Here is a 19,326-nt window from a genome sequence, read left to right as displayed (position 1 = left end):
CATTGGAAAAAGGGCCGCATTGGCCGGATGCGTTTTTTTTTGCCGGACAAAAAAAACATGCCAGGCAACGTTCTATCCGGCCGCCGCATGGGCTAAATATGCCGCATCCGACAAAAACCGGACCGAACGCAAGGCCATGCGGCACAATCCGGCACTAATGAAAGTCTATGCGGAAAAAGAAGGGAATTTTGTTTACTTACCGTAAATTCCTTTTCTTCTAGCTCCAATTGGGAGACCCAGACAGTGGGTGTATAGCTACTGCCTCTGGAGGCCGCACAAAGAACTACACTTAAAAGTGTAAGGCCCCTCCCCTTCTGGCTATACACCCTCCCGTAGGAGTACGGATTCCTCAGTTTTAGTACCAAAGCAAGAAGGAGGAAAGCCAATAACAGTTTCAAAAACAAATTCAATCCGATAACAAGATCGGAGAACTTAAGAAACAACATGAACAACATGTGCACCCGAAAAACGAAACCCTAAGAACAAATAGGGCGGGTGCTGGGTCTCCCAATTGGAGCTAGAAGAAAAGGAATTTACGGTAAGTAAACAAAATTCCCTTCTTTTTCGCTCCTAATTGGGAGACCCAGACAGTGGGACGTCCAAAAGCAGTCCCTGGGTGGGTAAAAAGATACCACATGAACGGGCTGTCAGACAGCCTCTTCCTACAGGTGGGCCACCGCCGCCTGAAGGACCTGTCTACCTAGGCTGGCATCTGCCGAAGCGTAGGTATGCACTTGATAGTGTTTGGTAAACGTGTGCAGACTCGACCAGGTAGCCGCCTGGCACACTTGCTGAGCCGTAGCCTGATGCCGCAATGCCCAGGACGCACCCACGGCTCTGGTAGAATGGGCCTTCAGTCCAGATGGAATCGGAAGCCCAGCAGAACGGTATGTGTGAAGAATTGGTTCCTTGATCCACCGCGCCAGGGTGGATTTGGAAGCTTGCGATCCCTTATGCTGACCAGCGACTAGGACAAAGAGCGCATCAGAACGGCGTAGAGACGCCGTGCGAGAAATGTAAATCCTGAGTGCTCTCACCAGGTCCAACAGATGTAAACCCTTTTCAAATTGGTGAACTGGATGCGGACACAAAGATGGCAAAGTGATATCCTGATTGAGATGAAAGGAAGAAACCACCTTGGGAGAAAACTCTGGAATTGGACGCAGTACTACCTTGTCTTGGTGAAACACCAGGAAGGGAGATTTGCAAGATAACGCCGCTAGCTCGGACACTCTTCGAAGAGACGTGACCGCCACAAGAAAAACTACCTTTTGTGAAAGCCGAGAAAGGGAAACCTCTTTCAAAGGCTCGAAAGGCGGCTTCTGGAGAGCAATGAGAACCTTGTTCAGATCCCAGGGTTCCAATGGCCGTCTGTAAGGAGGAACGATATGACGAACTCCTTGGAGAAACGTGCGTACTTTAGAAAGCCGTGCCAAGCGCTTCTGAAAGAATACGGATAGCGCGGAGACTTGACCCTTAAGAGAGCTAAGCGACAAACCTTTTTCCAACCCAGACCGCAGGAAGGAAAGAAAAATTGGCAATGCAAATGGCCAGGGAGAAAACCCTTGAGCCAAGCACCACGCTAAGAATATCTTCCACGTCCTGTGATAGATCTTAGCTGAGGATGGTTTTCTAGCCTGTCTCATTGTGGCAACAACTTCATGAGATAAACCTGAGGCCGCTAGGATCCAGGACTCAATGGCCACACAGTCAGGTTCAGGGCCGCAGAATTCAGATGGAAAAACGGCCCTTGAGACAGCAAATCTGGACGGTCTGGTAGTGTCCACGGTTGGCCTACCGTGAGATGCCACAGATCCGGGTACCACGACCTTCTTGGCCAATCTGGAGCGACGAGTATGGCTCGATGGCAGTCGGACCTGATTTTCCGGAGAACTCTGGGTAACAATGCTAGAGGTGGAAACACATAGGGGAGTCGGAATTGCGACCAATCCTGAACCAAGGCGTCTGCCGCCAGTGCTCGGTGATCGTGAGACCGTGCCATGAAAACTGGGACCTTGTTGTTGTGCCGTGACGCCATCAGATCGACGTCCGGCGTCCCCCAGCGGCAACAGATCTGCTGAAACACGTCCGGGTGAAGGGACCATTCTCCTGCGTCCATGCCCTGGCGACTGAGAAAGTCTGCTTCCCAGTTTTCCACGCCTGGGATGTGAACTGCGGATATGGTGGACGCTCTGCTTTCCACCCACGTCAAAATCCGCTGGACTTCTTGAAAAGCTTGGCGACTGCGTGTTCCCCCTTGGTGGTTGATGTACGCCACCGCCGTGGAATTGTCCGACTGAATCCGAATCTGCTTGCCTTCCAGCCATTGTTGGAAGGCTCGCAGGGCAAGATAGATTGCTCTGATTTCCAGAACATTGATCTGCAGGGTGGACTCTTCCTGAGTCCACGTCCCTTCCTAGGAAATGCATGAGGCGCCTCAGTGAGTGCGACTGGCTCTGAAGGAGAGATTGCACTCCAGTCCGTAGCGAGCACTGCTTGTCCAGTGGAAGCTTCACTATCGCTGAGAGAGTATGAAACTCCATGCCAAGATAAGTCAGAGATTGGGTCGGGGTTAGATGAGACTTTGGAAAGTTGATAATCCACCCGAAACTCTGGAGAGTGTCTAGTGCCACCTTCAGACTGTGCTGGCATGCCTCTTGAGAGGGTGCCTTTATAAGCAGGTCGTCTAGATACGGGATGACCGAGTGACCCTGCGAGTGCAGAACAGCTACTACTGCTGCCATGACTTTGGTGAAGACCCGGGGGGCTGTTGCCAGACCGAAAGGTAACGCTACGAACTGCAGGTGTTCGTCGTGTATGACGAAGCGTAGGAAACGCTGATGCTCTGGTGCAATCGGCACGTGGAGATACGCATCTTTGATATCTATTGATGCTAGAAAATCTCCTTGAGACATTGAGGCTATGACGGAGCGTAGGGATTCCATCCGGAACCTCCTGACTTTTACGTGTCTGTTGAGCAACTTTAGATCCAGGACGGGTCGATACGATCCGTCCTTTTTTGGGACCACAAACAGATTGGAGTAAAAACCGTGACCTTGTTCCTGAAGAGGGACGGAGGTCACCACTCCTTCCGCCTTTAGAGCGGCCACCGCCTGCAACAGAGCATCGGCTCGGTCTGGTGGTGGAGAAGTTCTGAAGAAACGAGTTGGCGGACGAGAACTGAACTCTATCCTGTACCCGTGAGACAGAATATCCCTCACCCAACGGTCTTTGACGCGTGACAGCCAAATGTCGCCAAAGTGGGAAAGCCTCCCACCGACCGCGGGTGTGGGAATCGGAGACTGCAAGTCAGGAGGACGCCGTCTTGGCAACGGTTCCTCCGGCTGTCCTTTTTGGGCGTGACTGAGACCTCCAAGAATCTGAGCGTCTCTGGTCTTTTTGAGTCTTTTTTTGACGAGGCGAATTGGGACCTGCCCGGTCCTCGAAAGGACCGATAACCAGACTGACCCTTCCTCTGTTGGGGTTTGTTTTGTCTGTGTTGCGGTAAGGATGAGTCCTTACCCTTGGAGTGTTTGATGATTTCATCCAAACGCTCTCCAAACAATCGGTCACGAGAAAAAGGCAAATTGGTTAAGCACTTCTTGGAATGAGAATCTGCTTTCCAATGTCTCAACCACAGGGCCCTACGCAAAACAACGGAGTTGGCTGACGCCACTGCCGTGCGGCTTGTAGCGTCAAGAACAGCATTAATCGCGTACGACGCGAATGCCGCCATTTGCGAGGTCAATGGTGCTACCTGCGGGGCAAATGCACGTGTGACTGAGTCGACTTGCGCAAGCCCGGCTGAGATAGCTTGGAGTGCCCATACGGCCGCAAAAGATGGCGCTAACGACGCTCCAATCGCTTCATAGATGGATTTCAGCCAGAGCTCTATCTGCCTGTCAGTGGCATCTTTAAGTGCCGCTCCATCTTCAACTGCAACCAAGGATCTAGCTGCAAGCCTGGAAATTGGAGGATCCACTTTTGGACACTGGGTCCAACCCTTGACCACCTCAGGGGGAAAAAGATAGCGTGTATCTTTAAGCCGTTTAGAAAAACGCCTTTCAGGATAAGCGTGGGGTTTCTGGATTGCGTCTCTAAAGTCAGCGTGGTCCAGAAAAGTGCTTAATGTACGCTTAGGGTATCTGAAATGGATTCTCTCGTGCTGCGAAGCTGACTCCTCTACAAGAGGAGCTGGTGGGGAAAAATTTAACATCCTATTGATGTTAAATATAAGATCATTAACTATGGCGTCACCATCTGGTGTATCTAGATTGAGAGCGGTCCCAGGATCAGAATCCTGATCAGTTACGTCCGCCTCATCACCCATAGATTCATCTCGCTGGGATCCTGACCATTGAGATGAATGTGAAGGCCCGTCATAGCGAGCCCGCTTAGGCTGCCCGGGGCCATCGTCCGAGTCAGAGTCTTCACCCTGAGGTGTATGTGCCCGTCCCGGAGCTTGGAGGTAATTCAGCTGAGGGGGACCAGGGGGCAATGATTGCACAGTGTCCGTGGCCTGAAGTACAGGCCTAGCTCGCAATGTGTCAAGAATTTGTGACATAGTGAGAGACATTCTGTCAGCAAAAGCTGCAAACTCAGTTCCTGTCACCTGGACAGCATTCACAGGTGGTACACCCTGGGTCACGTCCAGCAGAGGTCCCGACTGTGCAAGCGCCGCAGGGGCCGAGCACTGCACACAATGGGGGTCCGTGGAGCCTGCCGGTAGAAAAGTCCCACATGCGGTGCAGGAAGCATATAATGTCTGTGCCTTGGCACCCTTGCGTTTTACGGACGACATGCTGCTGGCTCTCTGCAATGTGAGAGAGTCTATAGCCAAAGGGCGACCAGCGCTATGCAATACAAAGTATTTGTAGAAACAAAATACTAAGAATACTACTGGCACAAGAGGGGGTGAGCCCTGAGGGCTGCTTACCGCCCGCTGAATAGCGGGTAAGAGGCGCAGAATTCCTTGTCTGGGTCTCCCCGGCTCCCCTCTGCAGCTCAGCGTGTCAGCAGGAATGGCTGCCGGCGTCTGTGGAGAGGGGCGGTCCGTGGGAGTTCCTAAACAAAAGTGCGGGAAACAGTGTCCCCTCTGTGCCTATTGTGAGGGCTGGAGTATGTAAAAACGACTCCAGCCCTCGGCGCTGATGCACTGACCAGCGTCCCGCCCCTCTCCTGACTGGCAGGTCTGGGGGCGGGAACGAACGGAAGCAGGCCGCAAAAGCCGGGGACTCGAGTTATCAGCGCGGCCGCCGTAAAAGCGCGGCCCGCGCTGAAGTCCCCGGCGCACCACAAGTGCCAGCCGCGCCGCAGTCCCAGCGGCCGGCGCGACCGATTCCCAGAAGTGTGCCTGCTTCAGCGAAGCTGAATGAGGCCATGGCACAAGCGCCGCAGCGCTGATGTCCCCGGCGCACTACAACACCCAGCATGCTGCGGTGTGAGCGCCAAATGCACGGGGACACAGAGTACCTTGAGGAAGCAGGGCCATGTCCCTGATGTACTCCGCTCCATCCAGCATCTTCTCCAGGGGCTGTAGATGGAGCACGGTCTCAGTGCCTGGAGACCAGTAAATCCCACTTCACCCAGAGCCCTGTAAAAAGGGATGGGGAAGGAATCAGCATGTGGGCTCCTGCCGCCGTACCCGCAATGGGTACCTCAACCTTACAAACACCTCCGACATACAGTGGGGTGAGAAGGGAGCATGCTGGGAGCCCTGTATGGGCCCTCTTTTCTTCCATCCGACATAGTCAGCAGCTGCTGCTGACTAAAAACAATGGAGCTATGCGTGCGTGTCTGACCTCCTTCGCACAAAGCTAAAACTGAGGAATCCGTACTCCTACGGGAGGGTGTATAGCCAGAAGGGGAGGGGCCTTACACTTTTAAGTGTAGTTCTTTGTGCGGCCTCCAGAGGCAGTAGCTATACACCCACTGTCTGGGTCTCCCAATTAGGAGCGAAAAAGAAAAAACAACCGGCGGCAAAAAAAAAAAAAAAAAAAACTGTTGCGTTTTTTCTGGAAAGAGCCGGATTGTGCCGCACAGCAAAAACCGGATGTGTGAAAGCAGCCTAAGGCCTTGTGCGCACATACCCTAAGGGGTGTATAGCAGGATGGGTGGGGGGGTGTATAGCAGGATGGGTGGGGGGGTGTATAGCAGGATGGGTGGGGGGGAATGTATAGCAGGATGGGTGGGGGGGGCGTATAGCAGGATGGGTTGGGGGGGCGTATAGCAAGATGGGTGGGGGCATATAGCAAGATGGGTGGGGGCATATAGCAAGATGGGTGGGGGCATATAGCAAGATGGGTGGGGGCATATAGCAAGATGGGTGGGGGCATATAGCAGGATGGGTGGGGGCATATAGAAAGATGGGTGGGGGCATATAGCAGGATGGGTGGGGGCATATAGCAGGATGGGTGGGGGCATATAGCAGGATGGGTGGGGGCATATAGCAGGATGGGTGGGGGCATATAGCAGGATGGGTGGGGGCATATAGCAGGATGGGGATCATATACAAGGCAGGAGGATCATTACCAGGATGGGGTATCTTAGAGAATTTGGGGACATTACCCCCATAACAGTGTCAGCAGCAGATCCTCGCCCCATAACAGAGTGTCATGACCACATATTTTGCTTAATATTTTATTTTCCTATTTTCCGCCTCTAAAACCAAGGTGCGTCTTATGGTCCGATGCATCTTATAGTCCGAAAAATACGGTACTATAGCACTGTAGAGGGAACTGAAAGCGCTGGTCCAGGTTTCTTAATCTCACAATTACTTGATATTGCTGGTGACTGAATTGGCATGAATGTAGTCACACGTGGACTACTCTTCCGGCTTCTTAGACTCGAAGTCACCATGTATAGCCGCCACAAGTATGCAAATTACATATGTATGGTCATGTGACCAGTAACCTGCACATCAATACCGGGGAATCGCATGGCACAATCACGATTCAGAAGATTGCAAGACATTGATCTCAAGCCTGCACAAATCCTTTAATGCCTAAAATAAGAGGGCCACCACAAGTCTGCAGTGCGGCTGAGCAGGGATGTCACCGATGCAGACTATTCCCGGGACTTCAGAGGGCGGTCCCTCTATTATAAAGTGATTGCATATTGCTAGGATAAGCAGTCACTATACATAGTGAAATAGTCCTTTACCTTCGTATAAGGAATGTTTGGAGGGCAGTCACTTTAGACATTTAAAGTCCCATTGCTTAAAATAAATAAAACTTTTCATAATCACATTGCATTTGAAAATCTGCATTTTCATAATGCAGCTGATGTGATTTATTTGGATTTTGCAAAGGCATTTAATACTGTACCACATCATAGCCTTATACTAAAGCTCCAGAAGCAAGGACTAGGGGAAACTATATGCAACTGGGTAAGTAATTGGCTAAAAGATAGGAAACAGAGTAGTCATAAATGGAACATTCTCTAAATGGGCCATAGTCAGCAGTGGGGTGCCGCAGGGATCTGTGCTAGGACCGATTCTTTTGAATCTCTTTATTAATGACCTTGTGGATGGGATTGATAGTACAGTGTCAGTCTTTGCTGATGACACCAAACTATGTAGGATATTAAAAACTGACCTTAATAGTACAATAATACAAAACGATCTGCATAAGATGTCAGAATGGGCAGACACTTAGCAAATTAAATTTAATGTTGATAAATGTAAAGTAATGCACCTAGGACGGAGTAATCCTATAACTGCGTATACATTAAATGGAAGTAAACTCGGGACTACAGAACAGGAGAAGGACTTGGGTATTCTTGCTACAAATAAGCTGAGCAGCAGCACTCAATGTCAGGCAGCAGCTGCTAAAGCAAACAAGATTTTAGGGTATATAAAAAGAGAGATTAGAACGCGTGATCCCAACGTATTGTTACCCCTCTATAAATCACTTGTAAGGCCACATCTGAAACATGGAATCTAGTTTTGGGCTCCACATTTTAAAAAGGACATTCAGAAGTTAGAGTCAGTCCAAAGGCGGCAACTAGACTACTACAAGGAATGGACGGCCTCCCATATGATGACAGGTTGGAAAAGTTAGATATGTTTAGCTTAGAAAAAAGACGTCTCAGAGGTCTTATTTCTATGTATAAATACATGTGTGGTCAATATAAAAGAACTGGTACATGACTTATTCCTTCCAAAGACAATACTTAGGACCAGGGGGCATTCACTGCGAGTGGAAGAAAAGCGATTCCGGCAGCTAAATAGGAAAGGGTTCTTTACAGTTAGAGCGGTCAGACTGTGGAATGCTGTACCACAAGAGGTAGTAATGGCAGATACTATAACAGCTTTTAAAAGAAGGGAATTTTGTTACTTACCGTAAATTCCTTTTCTTCTAGCTCCAATTGGGAGACCCAGACGATTGGGTGTATAGCTACTGCCTCCGGAGGCCACACAAAGCATTACACTAAAAAGTGTAAGGCCCCTCCCCTTCTGGCTATACACCCCCCGTGGGATCACGGGCTTGCTCAGTTTTAGTGCTAAAGCAAGAAGGAGGAAAGCCAATAACTGGTTTAAACAAATTCAATCCGAAGTAACATCGGAGAACTGAAAACCGTTCAACATGAACAACATGTGTACCCGAACAACCAAAAATCCCGAAGGAAACAGGGCGGGTGCTGGGTCTCCCAATTGGAGCTAGAAGAAAAGGAATTTACGGTAAGTAACAAAATTCCCTTCTTCTTCGGCGCTCCATTGGGAGACCCAGACGATTGGGACGTCCAAAAGCAGTCCCTGGGTGGGTAAATTAATACCTCATGTTAGAGCTGTAAAACAGCCCTTCCCTACAAGGAGGCAACCGCCGCCTGCAGGACTCTTCTACCTAAGCTGGCATCCGCCTAAGCGTAGGTATGCACCTGACAATGCTTGGTGAAAGTGTGCAGACTCGACCAGGTAGCTGCCTGGCACACCTGCTGAGCCGTAGCCTGGTGCCGTAATGCCTAGGGCGCACCCACGGCTCTGGTAGAATGGGCTTTCAGCCCTGATGGAACCGGAAGCCCAGCAGAACAGTAGGCTTCAAGAATTGGTTCCTTGATCCATCGAGCCAGGGTGGATTTGGAAGCCTGCGACTCTTTACGCTGATTAGCGACAAGCACAGAGAGTGCATCCGAGCGGCGCAAAGGCGCCGTGCGGGAAATGTAGATTCTGAGTGCTCTCACCAGATCCAACAAATGCAAATCCATTTCATATCGATGAAATGGATGAGGCAAAAGGAAGGTAAGGAGATATCCTGATTGAGATGAAAGGGGGATACCACCTTAGGGAGAACTCCGGAATCGGGCGCAGCACTGCCTTGCCTCGGTGAAACACCAGGAAGGAAGCTTTTGGATGACAGCGCTGCTAGCGCGGACACTCTCCTAAGAGACGTGACCGCTACCAGAAAGGCCTCTTTCTGGGAAAGTCGAGAGAGTGAAACATCTCTCAGAGGCTCGAAGGGCGGCTTCTGGAGAGCAATTAGTACCCTGTTCAGATCCCATGGGTCCAACGGCCGTTTGTACAGAGGGACAATGTGACAAACCTCCTGCAGGAACGTGTGTACCTGAGGAAGTGGTGCTAGGCGCTTCTGAAGAATACAGATAGCGCTGAGACTTGTCCTTTAAGGGAGCCGAGTGACAACCTTTTTCCAAACCAGATTGCAGGAAGGAAGGAAAAGTAGGGAATGCAAATGGGCAGGGAGACACTCCCTGAGCAGAGCATTAAGAGAAGAATATCCTCCACATCCTGTGGTAGATCTTGGCAGACGTCGGTTTTCTAGTCTGTCTCATGGTGGCAATGACGTCCTGAGATAATCCTGAAGACGCTAGGATTCAGGACTGAAAGGCCATACCGTCAGGTTCAGGGCCGTAGAATTCAGATGGAAAAAACGGCCCTTGGGACAGTAAGTCTGGCCGGGCTGGTAGTGGCCACGGTTGGCAGACCGTGAGATGCCACAGATCCGGGGACTACGACCTCCTCGGCCAGTCTGTGGCGATGAGGATGGCGCGGCGGCAAACGGACCTGATGTTGCGTAGCCCTCTGGGCAGCAGTGTCAGAGGGGGAAACACATAGGTAGCTGGAACTGCGACCAAACCTGAACTAAGGCGTCTGCCGCCAGAGCTCTTTGATCGTGATACCGCGCCATGAAAATCGGAACCTTGTTGTTGTGCCGAGACGCTATTAGGTCGACGTTCAGCATCCCCCAGCGTTGACAGATTTCCTGAAAACCGTCCGGGTGAAGATACCCTTCCCCTGCGTCCATACCCTGGCAACTGAGGAAGTCTGCTTCCCAGTTTTCTGCGCCCGGGATGTGAACTGCGGATATGGTGGATGCTCTGTCTTCCACCCCCATCAGACTCCGCCGGACTTCCTGGGAGGCTTGCCGACTGCGTGTTCCGCCTTGGTGGTAGATGTATGCCACCGCTGTGGAGTTGTCCGACTGAATTCGGATGTGTGTGCTTTCCAGGCACGGCTGGAAGGCTTGCAGGGCAAGATACACTGCCCAGATTTCCAGCACATTGATTTGAAGGATGGACTCCTCTGAAGAGAGTCCTTGACCGTCTGAGAAGGGGGACGTTCCTTCTAGGTACGTCGACTTCCCATCCCATTGGCAAAGAATGCCACATTGGAGTGGACGCAGATGAAACTGCGCGAAAGTGACTGCCTCTGCATGAGGCGTGTTAAGGGGTGTGACTGGCCGTGAAGGAGAGACTGCACCCCCGTCTGTAGTGAACGCTGTTTGTCCAGCGGAAGCTTCACTATCGCTGAGGGAGCGTGACACTCCATGCCCAGATATGTCAGCGATTGGGTTGGTGTCAGATTTAACCTTGAGAAGTTGATGATCCACCCGAAACTCTGGAGAGTCTCCAGCGCTACGCTCAGGCTGTGTTGGCATGCCTCTTGAGAGGGTGCCTTGACAAGTCGACCGTCCAAGGAAGGATCACCGAGTGACCCTGAGAGTGCAGGACTGCTCCCACTGCTGCCCTGAACTTGGTGAAAACCCGTAGGGCTGTCGCCAGACCGAAGGGCAGGGTTACGAACTGAAGATGCTCGTCTTCAATAACGAAACGTAGCAAACGTTGGTGCTCTGGAGCAATCGGCACGTGGAGATAAGCATCCTGATGTCTATTGATGCTAGGAAATCTCCTTGAGACATTGAGGCAATGACGGAGCGGAGGGATGCCATCCGGAAACGCCTGGCCTTCACGTGCTTGTTGAGCAGTTTTAGGTCCCCCACAATCAGATTGGAGGAAAAACCGTGTCTTGTTCCTGAAGAGGAACAGGAATTACCACTCCTTCTGCCTGCAGAAGAGCATCGGCTCGGTGGGTAGGTGGGGAAGTTCTGAAGAATCGAGCCGGAGGCCGAGAACAGAACTCTATCCTGTACACGTGAGACACAATGTCTCTCACCCACCGGTCTGTGACCTGTGGCAGCTAAATGTCGCCAAGGCGAGAGAGTCTGCCACCAACCGCGGATGCGGAGAGAGAGAGCTTAAAGTCATGAGGCGACCGCCTTGGAAGCGGTTCCTCTGGCTGCCTTCCTTGGGCGTGATTGAGCCCGCCTGGAATCTGAGCCCCTCTGAGCCTTTTGAGCCCTTTTGGACTAGGACAATTTGGACCTGCCCGAGCCCGGGAAGGACCGAAACCTCGACTGTCTCTCTCGGACAGCATTAATAGGGTAAGTCGCAATGCAGACATTGCGAGGATAAGGACGCTACCTGCGGCACAGATGTACCTGTGCTCAAGACCAGCTGCGCAAGACCAGCTGACATAGCTTAGAGTGCCCATACGGCTGCGAATGCCGGAGCAACCGACACGCCGATAGCTTCATAGACAGATTTCAACCAGAGGTCCATCTGTCTGTCAATGGCATCTTTAAGTGAAGTCCCATCTCCACTGCAACTATGGATCTAGCCGCAAGCCTGGAGATTGGGGGATCCACCTTTGGACCCTGGGTCCAGCGCCTGACCACGTCAGGGGGAAAGGGATAACATGTATCCTCAATACATTTGGAGAAACGCTTATCTGGTAAGCGTGGTGATTCTGAACTGCTTCTCTGAAGTCAGCGTGGCCAGAAAAGTACTCAATGTACGCTTGAGATACTGAAATGGGATTTCTCCTGCTGGGAAGCTGACTCCTCCACTGAAGGAGCTGGGGGAGAGATATCCAACATGCCATTGCTGGACGCTATAAGATCATTCACCATGGCGTCACCATCCGGTGTATCCGGATTGAGAGCGGTGTCAGGATCAAAGTCCCGATCAGCTACGTCTGCCTCATCATACAGAGAGTCCTCTGCTGTGACCCTGACTAGTGATGAGGCCGAGTGCCGCTCCCAGCGAGCTCGCTTAGGCTGTCTGGGACTGTCGTCCGTGTCAGAGCCTTCACCCTGGAATGCCTGGGACCCCCCCGGAGCACTGATTTTGTTCCAAATGAGGGTGGCCAGGGAGCAATGATCAAGATTGCCCATGGCCTGTCTGGACTGCAAGTCACTATCCCATGACAATCTATCAGCCGAAACTGCAACACCGTCCCTGTCCATGGACAGGGTTCACAGGTGGTTCCTTTGGCCACCTCTAGTAGAGACCCCGGCTGACCAAGTGCTACAGGGGAGCATTGCACACAACGGGGGTCAGTGGAACCTGCCGGTGGAACAGTATCACATGCAGTAAACGCAGCATAGAAAGCCTGTGTTGCTTTTTTGCTGCTGTAGTCTAGCCATCTAGGAGCATATAGCCGAGAATAGCGACCGTACAGTGCAAAGTATAGCATACAAGCATAAAGGACAAATGAGCACTTCAGCACATGCAATATGAGCAGCTTAGAAAGCCTGTGCCTTGGCACCCTTGCTTTTTTGCTGCTGTAGACTAGCCATCTAGGAGAATATCGCCAAGAATAGCGACCGTACAGTGCAATGTATAGCATACAAGCATAAGTACAAATGAACACTTCAGCACATGCAATACAAGCAGCCTAGAAAAACTGTGCCTTAGCACCTTTGCTTTTTTGCTGCTGTAGTCTAGCCATTCTAGGAGAATACAGCCAAGAATAGCGACCGTACAGTGCAATGTATAGCATACAAGCATAAGTACAAATGAACACTTCAGCACATGCAATACAAGCAGCATAGAAAGCCTGTGCCTTAGCACCCTTGCTTTTTTTGCTGCTGTTGTCTCGCCATCTAAGAGGGCATATAGCCAAAAATAGCGACCTACAGTGCAGTGTAAGCATAAAATACAAATGGACACAACGGTATTTAGTGGGGTCAGCACTTCAGGTGCTGCTTACCGCCCGCCTATAGGCGGGTGTGTGGTCGCCAGAGTCCTGTGACTGGTTGCCCAGAGCTTGTCTCCGTTCTCCAGCTCGGACTGCAGGAATGGCTGCCGGCGTCCTTCTCCAGCTCGTGTGACGAGGGGCGGGCCGTGGGCGTGCCCCAGGCAAGAGCGGGAAACCGGCGTCCCACTGTGTCCAGTGAAGGGGGCTGGAGAATGCAAAGCAGACTCCAGCCCTCGGCGCTGACTTTCTGTACAGCGTCCCGCCTCTCCCCTGACTGGCAGGGCTGGGGGCGGGAACGAAACGAAAACTAGGCCGCAAAGCCGGGGACTCGAGTAATAAGCGCGGCCGTCCTATGTGCACGGCCAGCGCGGAGTCCCCGGCGCACCACAAGTCCCAGCCGCGCCACAGTGTAAAAACACCCAGCAGCGGCCCGGCGCGGCAGTTCCCAATACATAAATTCACACAGCAAAGCTGCCGTGAATAATAGCACGAGCGCTCCGCGCTGTCGTCCCCGGCGCACTAGCACTCCCAGCAACCCTGTCCCTGACGATACTCAGCTCCATATCCAGCAGGTTCTCTGGGTCTGTGGATGGAGCCCGGTCTCAGTGCCTGGAGACCTGTAAGATCCCACTTCACCCAGAGCCCTGAGGGGGGATGGGGAAGGAAAACAGCATGTGGGCTCCAGCCTCCGTACCCGCAATGGGTACCTCAACCTTAACAAACACCCGACAAAAGTGGGGTGAGAAGGGAGCATGCTGGGGGCCCCATATGGGCCCACTTTTCTTCCATCCAACATAGTCAGCAGCTGCTGCTGACTAAAAACAGTGGAGCTATGCGTGGATGTCTGACCTCCTTCGCACAAAGCTTGAAAACTGAGCAAGCCCGTGATCCCACGGGGGGTGTATAGCCAGAAGGGGAGGGGCCTTACACTTTTTAGTGTAATGCTTTGTGTGGCCTCCGGAGGCAGTAGCTATACACCCAATCGTCTGGGTCTCCCAATGGAGCGCCGAAGAAAAGGGCTGAATGATTTCCTCACTACACACAACATTGTCTGTTATAAGTGACTTGGGGACAAAATGTAGAATTGGTGGAGGAAGGTTGAAGTAGATGGACCTAGGTCTTCTTTCAACCTATGTAACCTCTGTTCCTTGTGTCACGTCCATTTGTAATGGAGAGAAGTCAGCAACTTTGCTGTCACCCCATTAGACAGTAGTGACTCCATTACTGCAGCAGACAGACGATTTCCTACTAATACCATTAGGGAAAAGCGTAGAGTGAGAATCATGGAGACATCCATTGCCATGACAAGCTCCTTGATGGCTTCTGTGGCCACTAGCCATTATTGTGATAAAGGTGGGCTTGAAAATAGCTATTCATCCCCAACATTAAATGTCTGTACAACTGCACACTTGCTCTGTAGTCGGCGGTGGGGTGATGAGAAGCTGCGGAGATTGTCAGATATTCTAGTATACACTACAGTGTGAGCAAGGACATATAAAGCTTTGGTTAAAAGGGTTGTGCAAGACTAACATACTAATTGCCTTTCCATAGGATAGGTTATGACCATGAGGTAGGTGGGAGTCTGAACCCCCCACTGATCTGACATCGCCTCGCTGGAAGCCACGTGCAGTGTGAACTGCAGCCCCGACCATGGTGTGCTCGCTGCAGGCACTGCGCCTCATCTCCTCATCACGTGTATCAGCTGATCGGAGGGGGGCAGCTGTCAGACCCCCCCTTAATCTCAGACTGATCAACTATGTTATGGATAGGTCATCAATAGATCAGTCCCAAACAATCCCCTATAACTAATTTTTCTAAAAAAGGAGGCAAAAAAATTATTATATACAAAGTTGTAGATCCCTGTATCTTTCCCATGGTGTTCATCTGGGAAACAAACAATTATTTCATAAAGCATTGCCTAAAATCTGCAGCCAGCGTGTAGTACCTGTAGGAGTCTCAGTGGCGTCCATTATGTACGTCTGATCTGGGATGAGCCGGAAAACTAAGTTGGAAAAGAAAGAAAAACATGTGACATATATACACACATGTGCACAATATCATATTTAGTGAGGCTTTGTACTGGGGCCTTTTTAACCATTATATGTGGGAATTGCATTTCAATGCAACGTTATTGGTGGAAAATCTACTGGACTGACAACTCCGGTATTATCAAAGTGCTTGCCCTTAGGGGTACTTTGCACGTTGCGACATTGCAAGCCGATGATAGCGATGCCGAGCGCGATAGTCCCCGCCCCCGTCGCACATAAGATATCTTGTGAAGCTGCCATAGAGAACATTATCGCTACAACAGCTTCACACGCATTTACCTGCCCTGCAACGTTGCTCTGGCCGGCAACCCGCCTCCTTCCTAAGGGGGCGGGTCGTGCGGCGTTACAGCGACATCACACGGCAGGCGGCCAATAGAAGCGGAGGGGCGGAGAAGAGTGGGTCCTAAACATCCCGCCCACCTCCTTCTTCCACATTGCCAGTGGAGGCAGGTAAGGAGATGTTCCTCGCTCCTGCGGCTTCACACACAGCGATGTGTGCTGCCGCAGGAACGAAGAACATCGTATCTCCTATTGGTGCGACATTATGAAAATGACCGACGCTACACAGATCACCGATTTACGGCGCTTTTGCAATCGTTTATCAGCGCATCTAGGCTTTACACATTGGGACGCCGTTACCGGCGCCGGATGTGCGTTACTTTTGATTTGACCCCGACGATAACGCAGTAGCGATGACGCAACGTGCAAAGTACCCCTTAGGCCTCATGGGCACAGCTGTGTCATGTAAGGAGGCACCACAGAGTGAATACAGATCCACTACATGGAGCGGGGACGCCGTATAGGCCGCACACCAGGAGACGCTCACAATGCAATGCCTAAATAAAGCAGTTAAAGCAACCCCAAGCTACAGCCCCAGTTTATACACATACATTACAATACATTGAATGTACGACCAGCCCAGTAATCACAGGTAAGTACAGCGACACATTCATCAGTAAAAACTGCACTTTAATAAGAAAAATCCTGACTGAATAAAACACAAATAGAAAGTGAATTATATGCAGGCAAGTGTCAGAGCTGGTAAATGTGGATGTGTGAGCACAGAAGGGATGAAACGACGGAGAGTCCAGCACAGACAGGAGCGACCACAGACGAGCCCGCAACAAGACATTACAATACTTCTGATATATAGCGACACAGCCCACGTTCTGTACAATACACCAGCTGGACGGCCATCACCTCACATACAGACACGGAGACGACATGCTGGCCACGTTGTGTGTAATTTGCAAGATGTAATTGCAGATGTGCTCCACAGTCCAGGGCAAGCACCCCACTGCCTACCGCAAGCGCCCCAATGCCCACGCTGAACACCCCACAGCTAACAAAGTAGAAGGCAAAGCCATTGCAAATCCTTCACGAACCCAGGGATTTGTCTGCAGGTATTTTGGGGAACATTGAAGGCACACAGTAGGCTTCATTCACAGATCTGAGTGTCACACCCGAGTTCTGTCTGCCCCGCAGAAGCATTAAAGCATCACCGCAGCATTTCTTTGATTGCGCTTTAAATGTAAAGCCTGCTTTACACGTTGCAATTAGTTGTACAATCGCATTTGCGATGTGACACGCCCAGGTTGCATACGGGATCTTATGAGATTGCACGTAGGTCGTTCATTTGCTGTCACACGTGCGTTAGTAGTCTATGTTAGGCCTTGTGCGCACTAGGCGTTTTTGCCGCGTTTTTAGCGGCGTTTTTGTGCTGAAAACGCAGTGACATTGCTTCCCCAGCAATGTCAATGGGTTTTCATAAGTGCTGTCCCCACACAGCGTTTTTTTTTTAGCTGCGTTTTTGTGGTGACCACAAAAACGCAGCATGTCAATTATTTCTGCGTTTTTCACTGCGTTTTTCACTCATTGAATTCAATGAGATGTTAAAAACGCAATGAAAAACGCATATAGCCGCGTTTCTATGACTAAAAACGCAGCTATACACGCAAGGGGTGGGCACTACAGTGACGTGTACAGGAAGAGGATTCCTTCTGTTGGTAAACACAGAAGCGTGAATCCTCCCGGTACCGTCACCGCTGCGTCCACCTCCCGTCCTGTGCATGTCAGCTCCGTGCGGCGCCATGTCTGGGTGGGAGGTGGAGGCAGCGGCGAAAACCAAAGTGAACAGTAGAAAAATAAAAAAATGTCATATATACTCACCTGTCCGCAGGGTCCCGGTGCCATGCCCGCTCCCATCTCCTCCCGGTCCCGCCGCTCTGGCTGTGTGCAGTCTCCCCGGCCGGCAGGACCTTGCTTGCAGGACCTGGCGATGGATCACCTGATGCAGTCACCTGACGCATCAGCTGATCGTAGTCTCGCCGGCTTTTTCGCGCCGGCCGGCTATCAGCTGATCCTGCCGTCAGGGGACTTCATCAGCTGATTACCGGCAGCTGCTGCAGCGATCGGACGGGATCAGACTCCTGTCCAATCGATCGCTCCAGGAGCTGCCGGTAATCAGCACAGCACATAAGTGAGTATTATTTTTTTTTTTTTTCTACTGATGCATCTGCTGATTGTATAACCGGCTTTTATACAATCAGCTGATGTGTCATGTCACGTAGTTTAACCTGACACATCATCTGATCGCTTTGCCTTCCAGCAAACCGATCAGATGATATTGGATCCGTATTGGACGGCGCGGGACCCTGACCCAGGATTACTGCGGAGGGGGGTTTATTTCAATAAAGATGGAGTCACTAATTGTGTTGTGTTTTATTTCTAATAAAAATATTTTTCTGTGTGTTGTGTTTTTTTTTTATCATTACTAGAAATTCATGGTGGCCATGTCTAATATTGGCGTGACACCATGAATTTCGGGCTTAGGGCTAGCTGATAATATACAGCTAGCCCTAACTCCATTATTACCTAGCTAGCCACCCGGCATCAGGGCAGCTAGAAGAGTTGGATACAGCGCCAGAAGATGGCGCTTCTATGAAAGCGCCATTTTCTGGGGTGGCTGCGGACTGCAAATCGCAGTGGGGGTGCCCAGAAAGCATGGGCACCCTGCACTGTGGATTCCAATCCCCAGCTGCCTAGTTGTACCCGGCTGGACTCAAAAATTAGGCGAAGCCCACGTCATTTTTTTTTTTAAATTATTTCATGAAATAATTAAAAAAAAAGGGCTTCTCTATATTTTTGGTTCCCAGCCGGGTACAAATAGGCAGCTGGGGGTTGGGGGCAGCCCGTACCTGCCTGCTGTACCCGGCTAGCATACAAAAATATGGCGAAGCCCATGTCATTTTTTTTTTCTTTTTGGGCAAAAAACTGCATACAGTCCTGGATGGAGGCTGCTGAGCCTTGTAGTTCTGCAGCTGCTGCCTGCTCTCCTGCATACACTAGTGAATGGAGGATGCTGAGACTTGTAGTTCTGCAGCTGCTGTCTGCTCTCCTGCATACACTAGTGAATGGAGGATGCTGAGCCTTGTAGTCCTGCAGCTGCTGTCTGCTCTCCTGCATACACTAGTGAATGGAGGATGCTGAGACTTGTAGTTCTGCAGCTGCTGTCTGCTCTCCTGCATACAATGAACATTTTGAATAAGGAAATGACATCAGACCTTTTTTTTTTTTTTTTTCATCAACAATCTTTAATGGCATTGTGCACTGATTAAAAACGCAGTGAGCAAAAACGCAGCAAAAAACGCACCAAATCGCGGCAAAAACGCATGCGTTTTTGCCGCGTTTTTTTAGCCGCGGGTGCGTTTTTTAGACAAAAACGCACATAAAAACGCAGCGTGAAAAAAACGCCTAGTGCGCACATACCCTTAAATTGATCAATTTTGTGTGCGATACTTTAGATCATGTGTTCTGTGACGTATGCATTGGGCACCTTTTTTTTTTTTATTTATTGACTTGCCAAGCGTGAGTAATGTGTAGGGATGCGTTTTTACTATGTCATCTGCCATTCAGCTCTGCTACATGGCCGCTAACAGCAGACACAGACAGCCATGTAGCAGAGCTGAATGGCAGATGACAGCAGACACAGACAGAGCCGCACTG

The 19,326-nt window shown here is 50.7% G+C and overlaps 1 protein-coding gene across 2 annotated transcripts in view; it reads right to left on the bottom strand.

Annotated features, from left to right (window-relative positions):
* The window catches only part of CBX5 (chromobox 5), a 51,013-nt gene that overhangs the window by 12,463 nt on the left and 19,224 nt on the right, over nucleotides 1-19,326 (bottom strand). For both annotated transcript variants that reach the window (XM_075337186.1, XM_075337185.1), the window contains exon 2: nucleotides 15,219-15,275. In XM_075337186.1, coding sequence (XP_075193301.1) covers nucleotides 15,219-15,243 — 25 coding nt within the window. In that variant the 5' untranslated portion in view covers nucleotides 15,244-15,275. The remainder of the gene's footprint in view (nucleotides 1-15,218; nucleotides 15,276-19,326) is intronic.

Source organism: Anomaloglossus baeobatrachus, chromosome 2 (genome assembly GCF_048569485.1).
Source record: "Anomaloglossus baeobatrachus isolate aAnoBae1 chromosome 2, aAnoBae1.hap1, whole genome shotgun sequence".
In the NCBI taxonomy this organism is placed as follows: Eukaryota; Metazoa; Chordata; class Amphibia; order Anura; family Aromobatidae; genus Anomaloglossus; species Anomaloglossus baeobatrachus.
The sequence above is the reverse complement of the archived record's forward strand: the minus strand, read 5'-3'. Positions and strand labels throughout refer to the sequence as shown.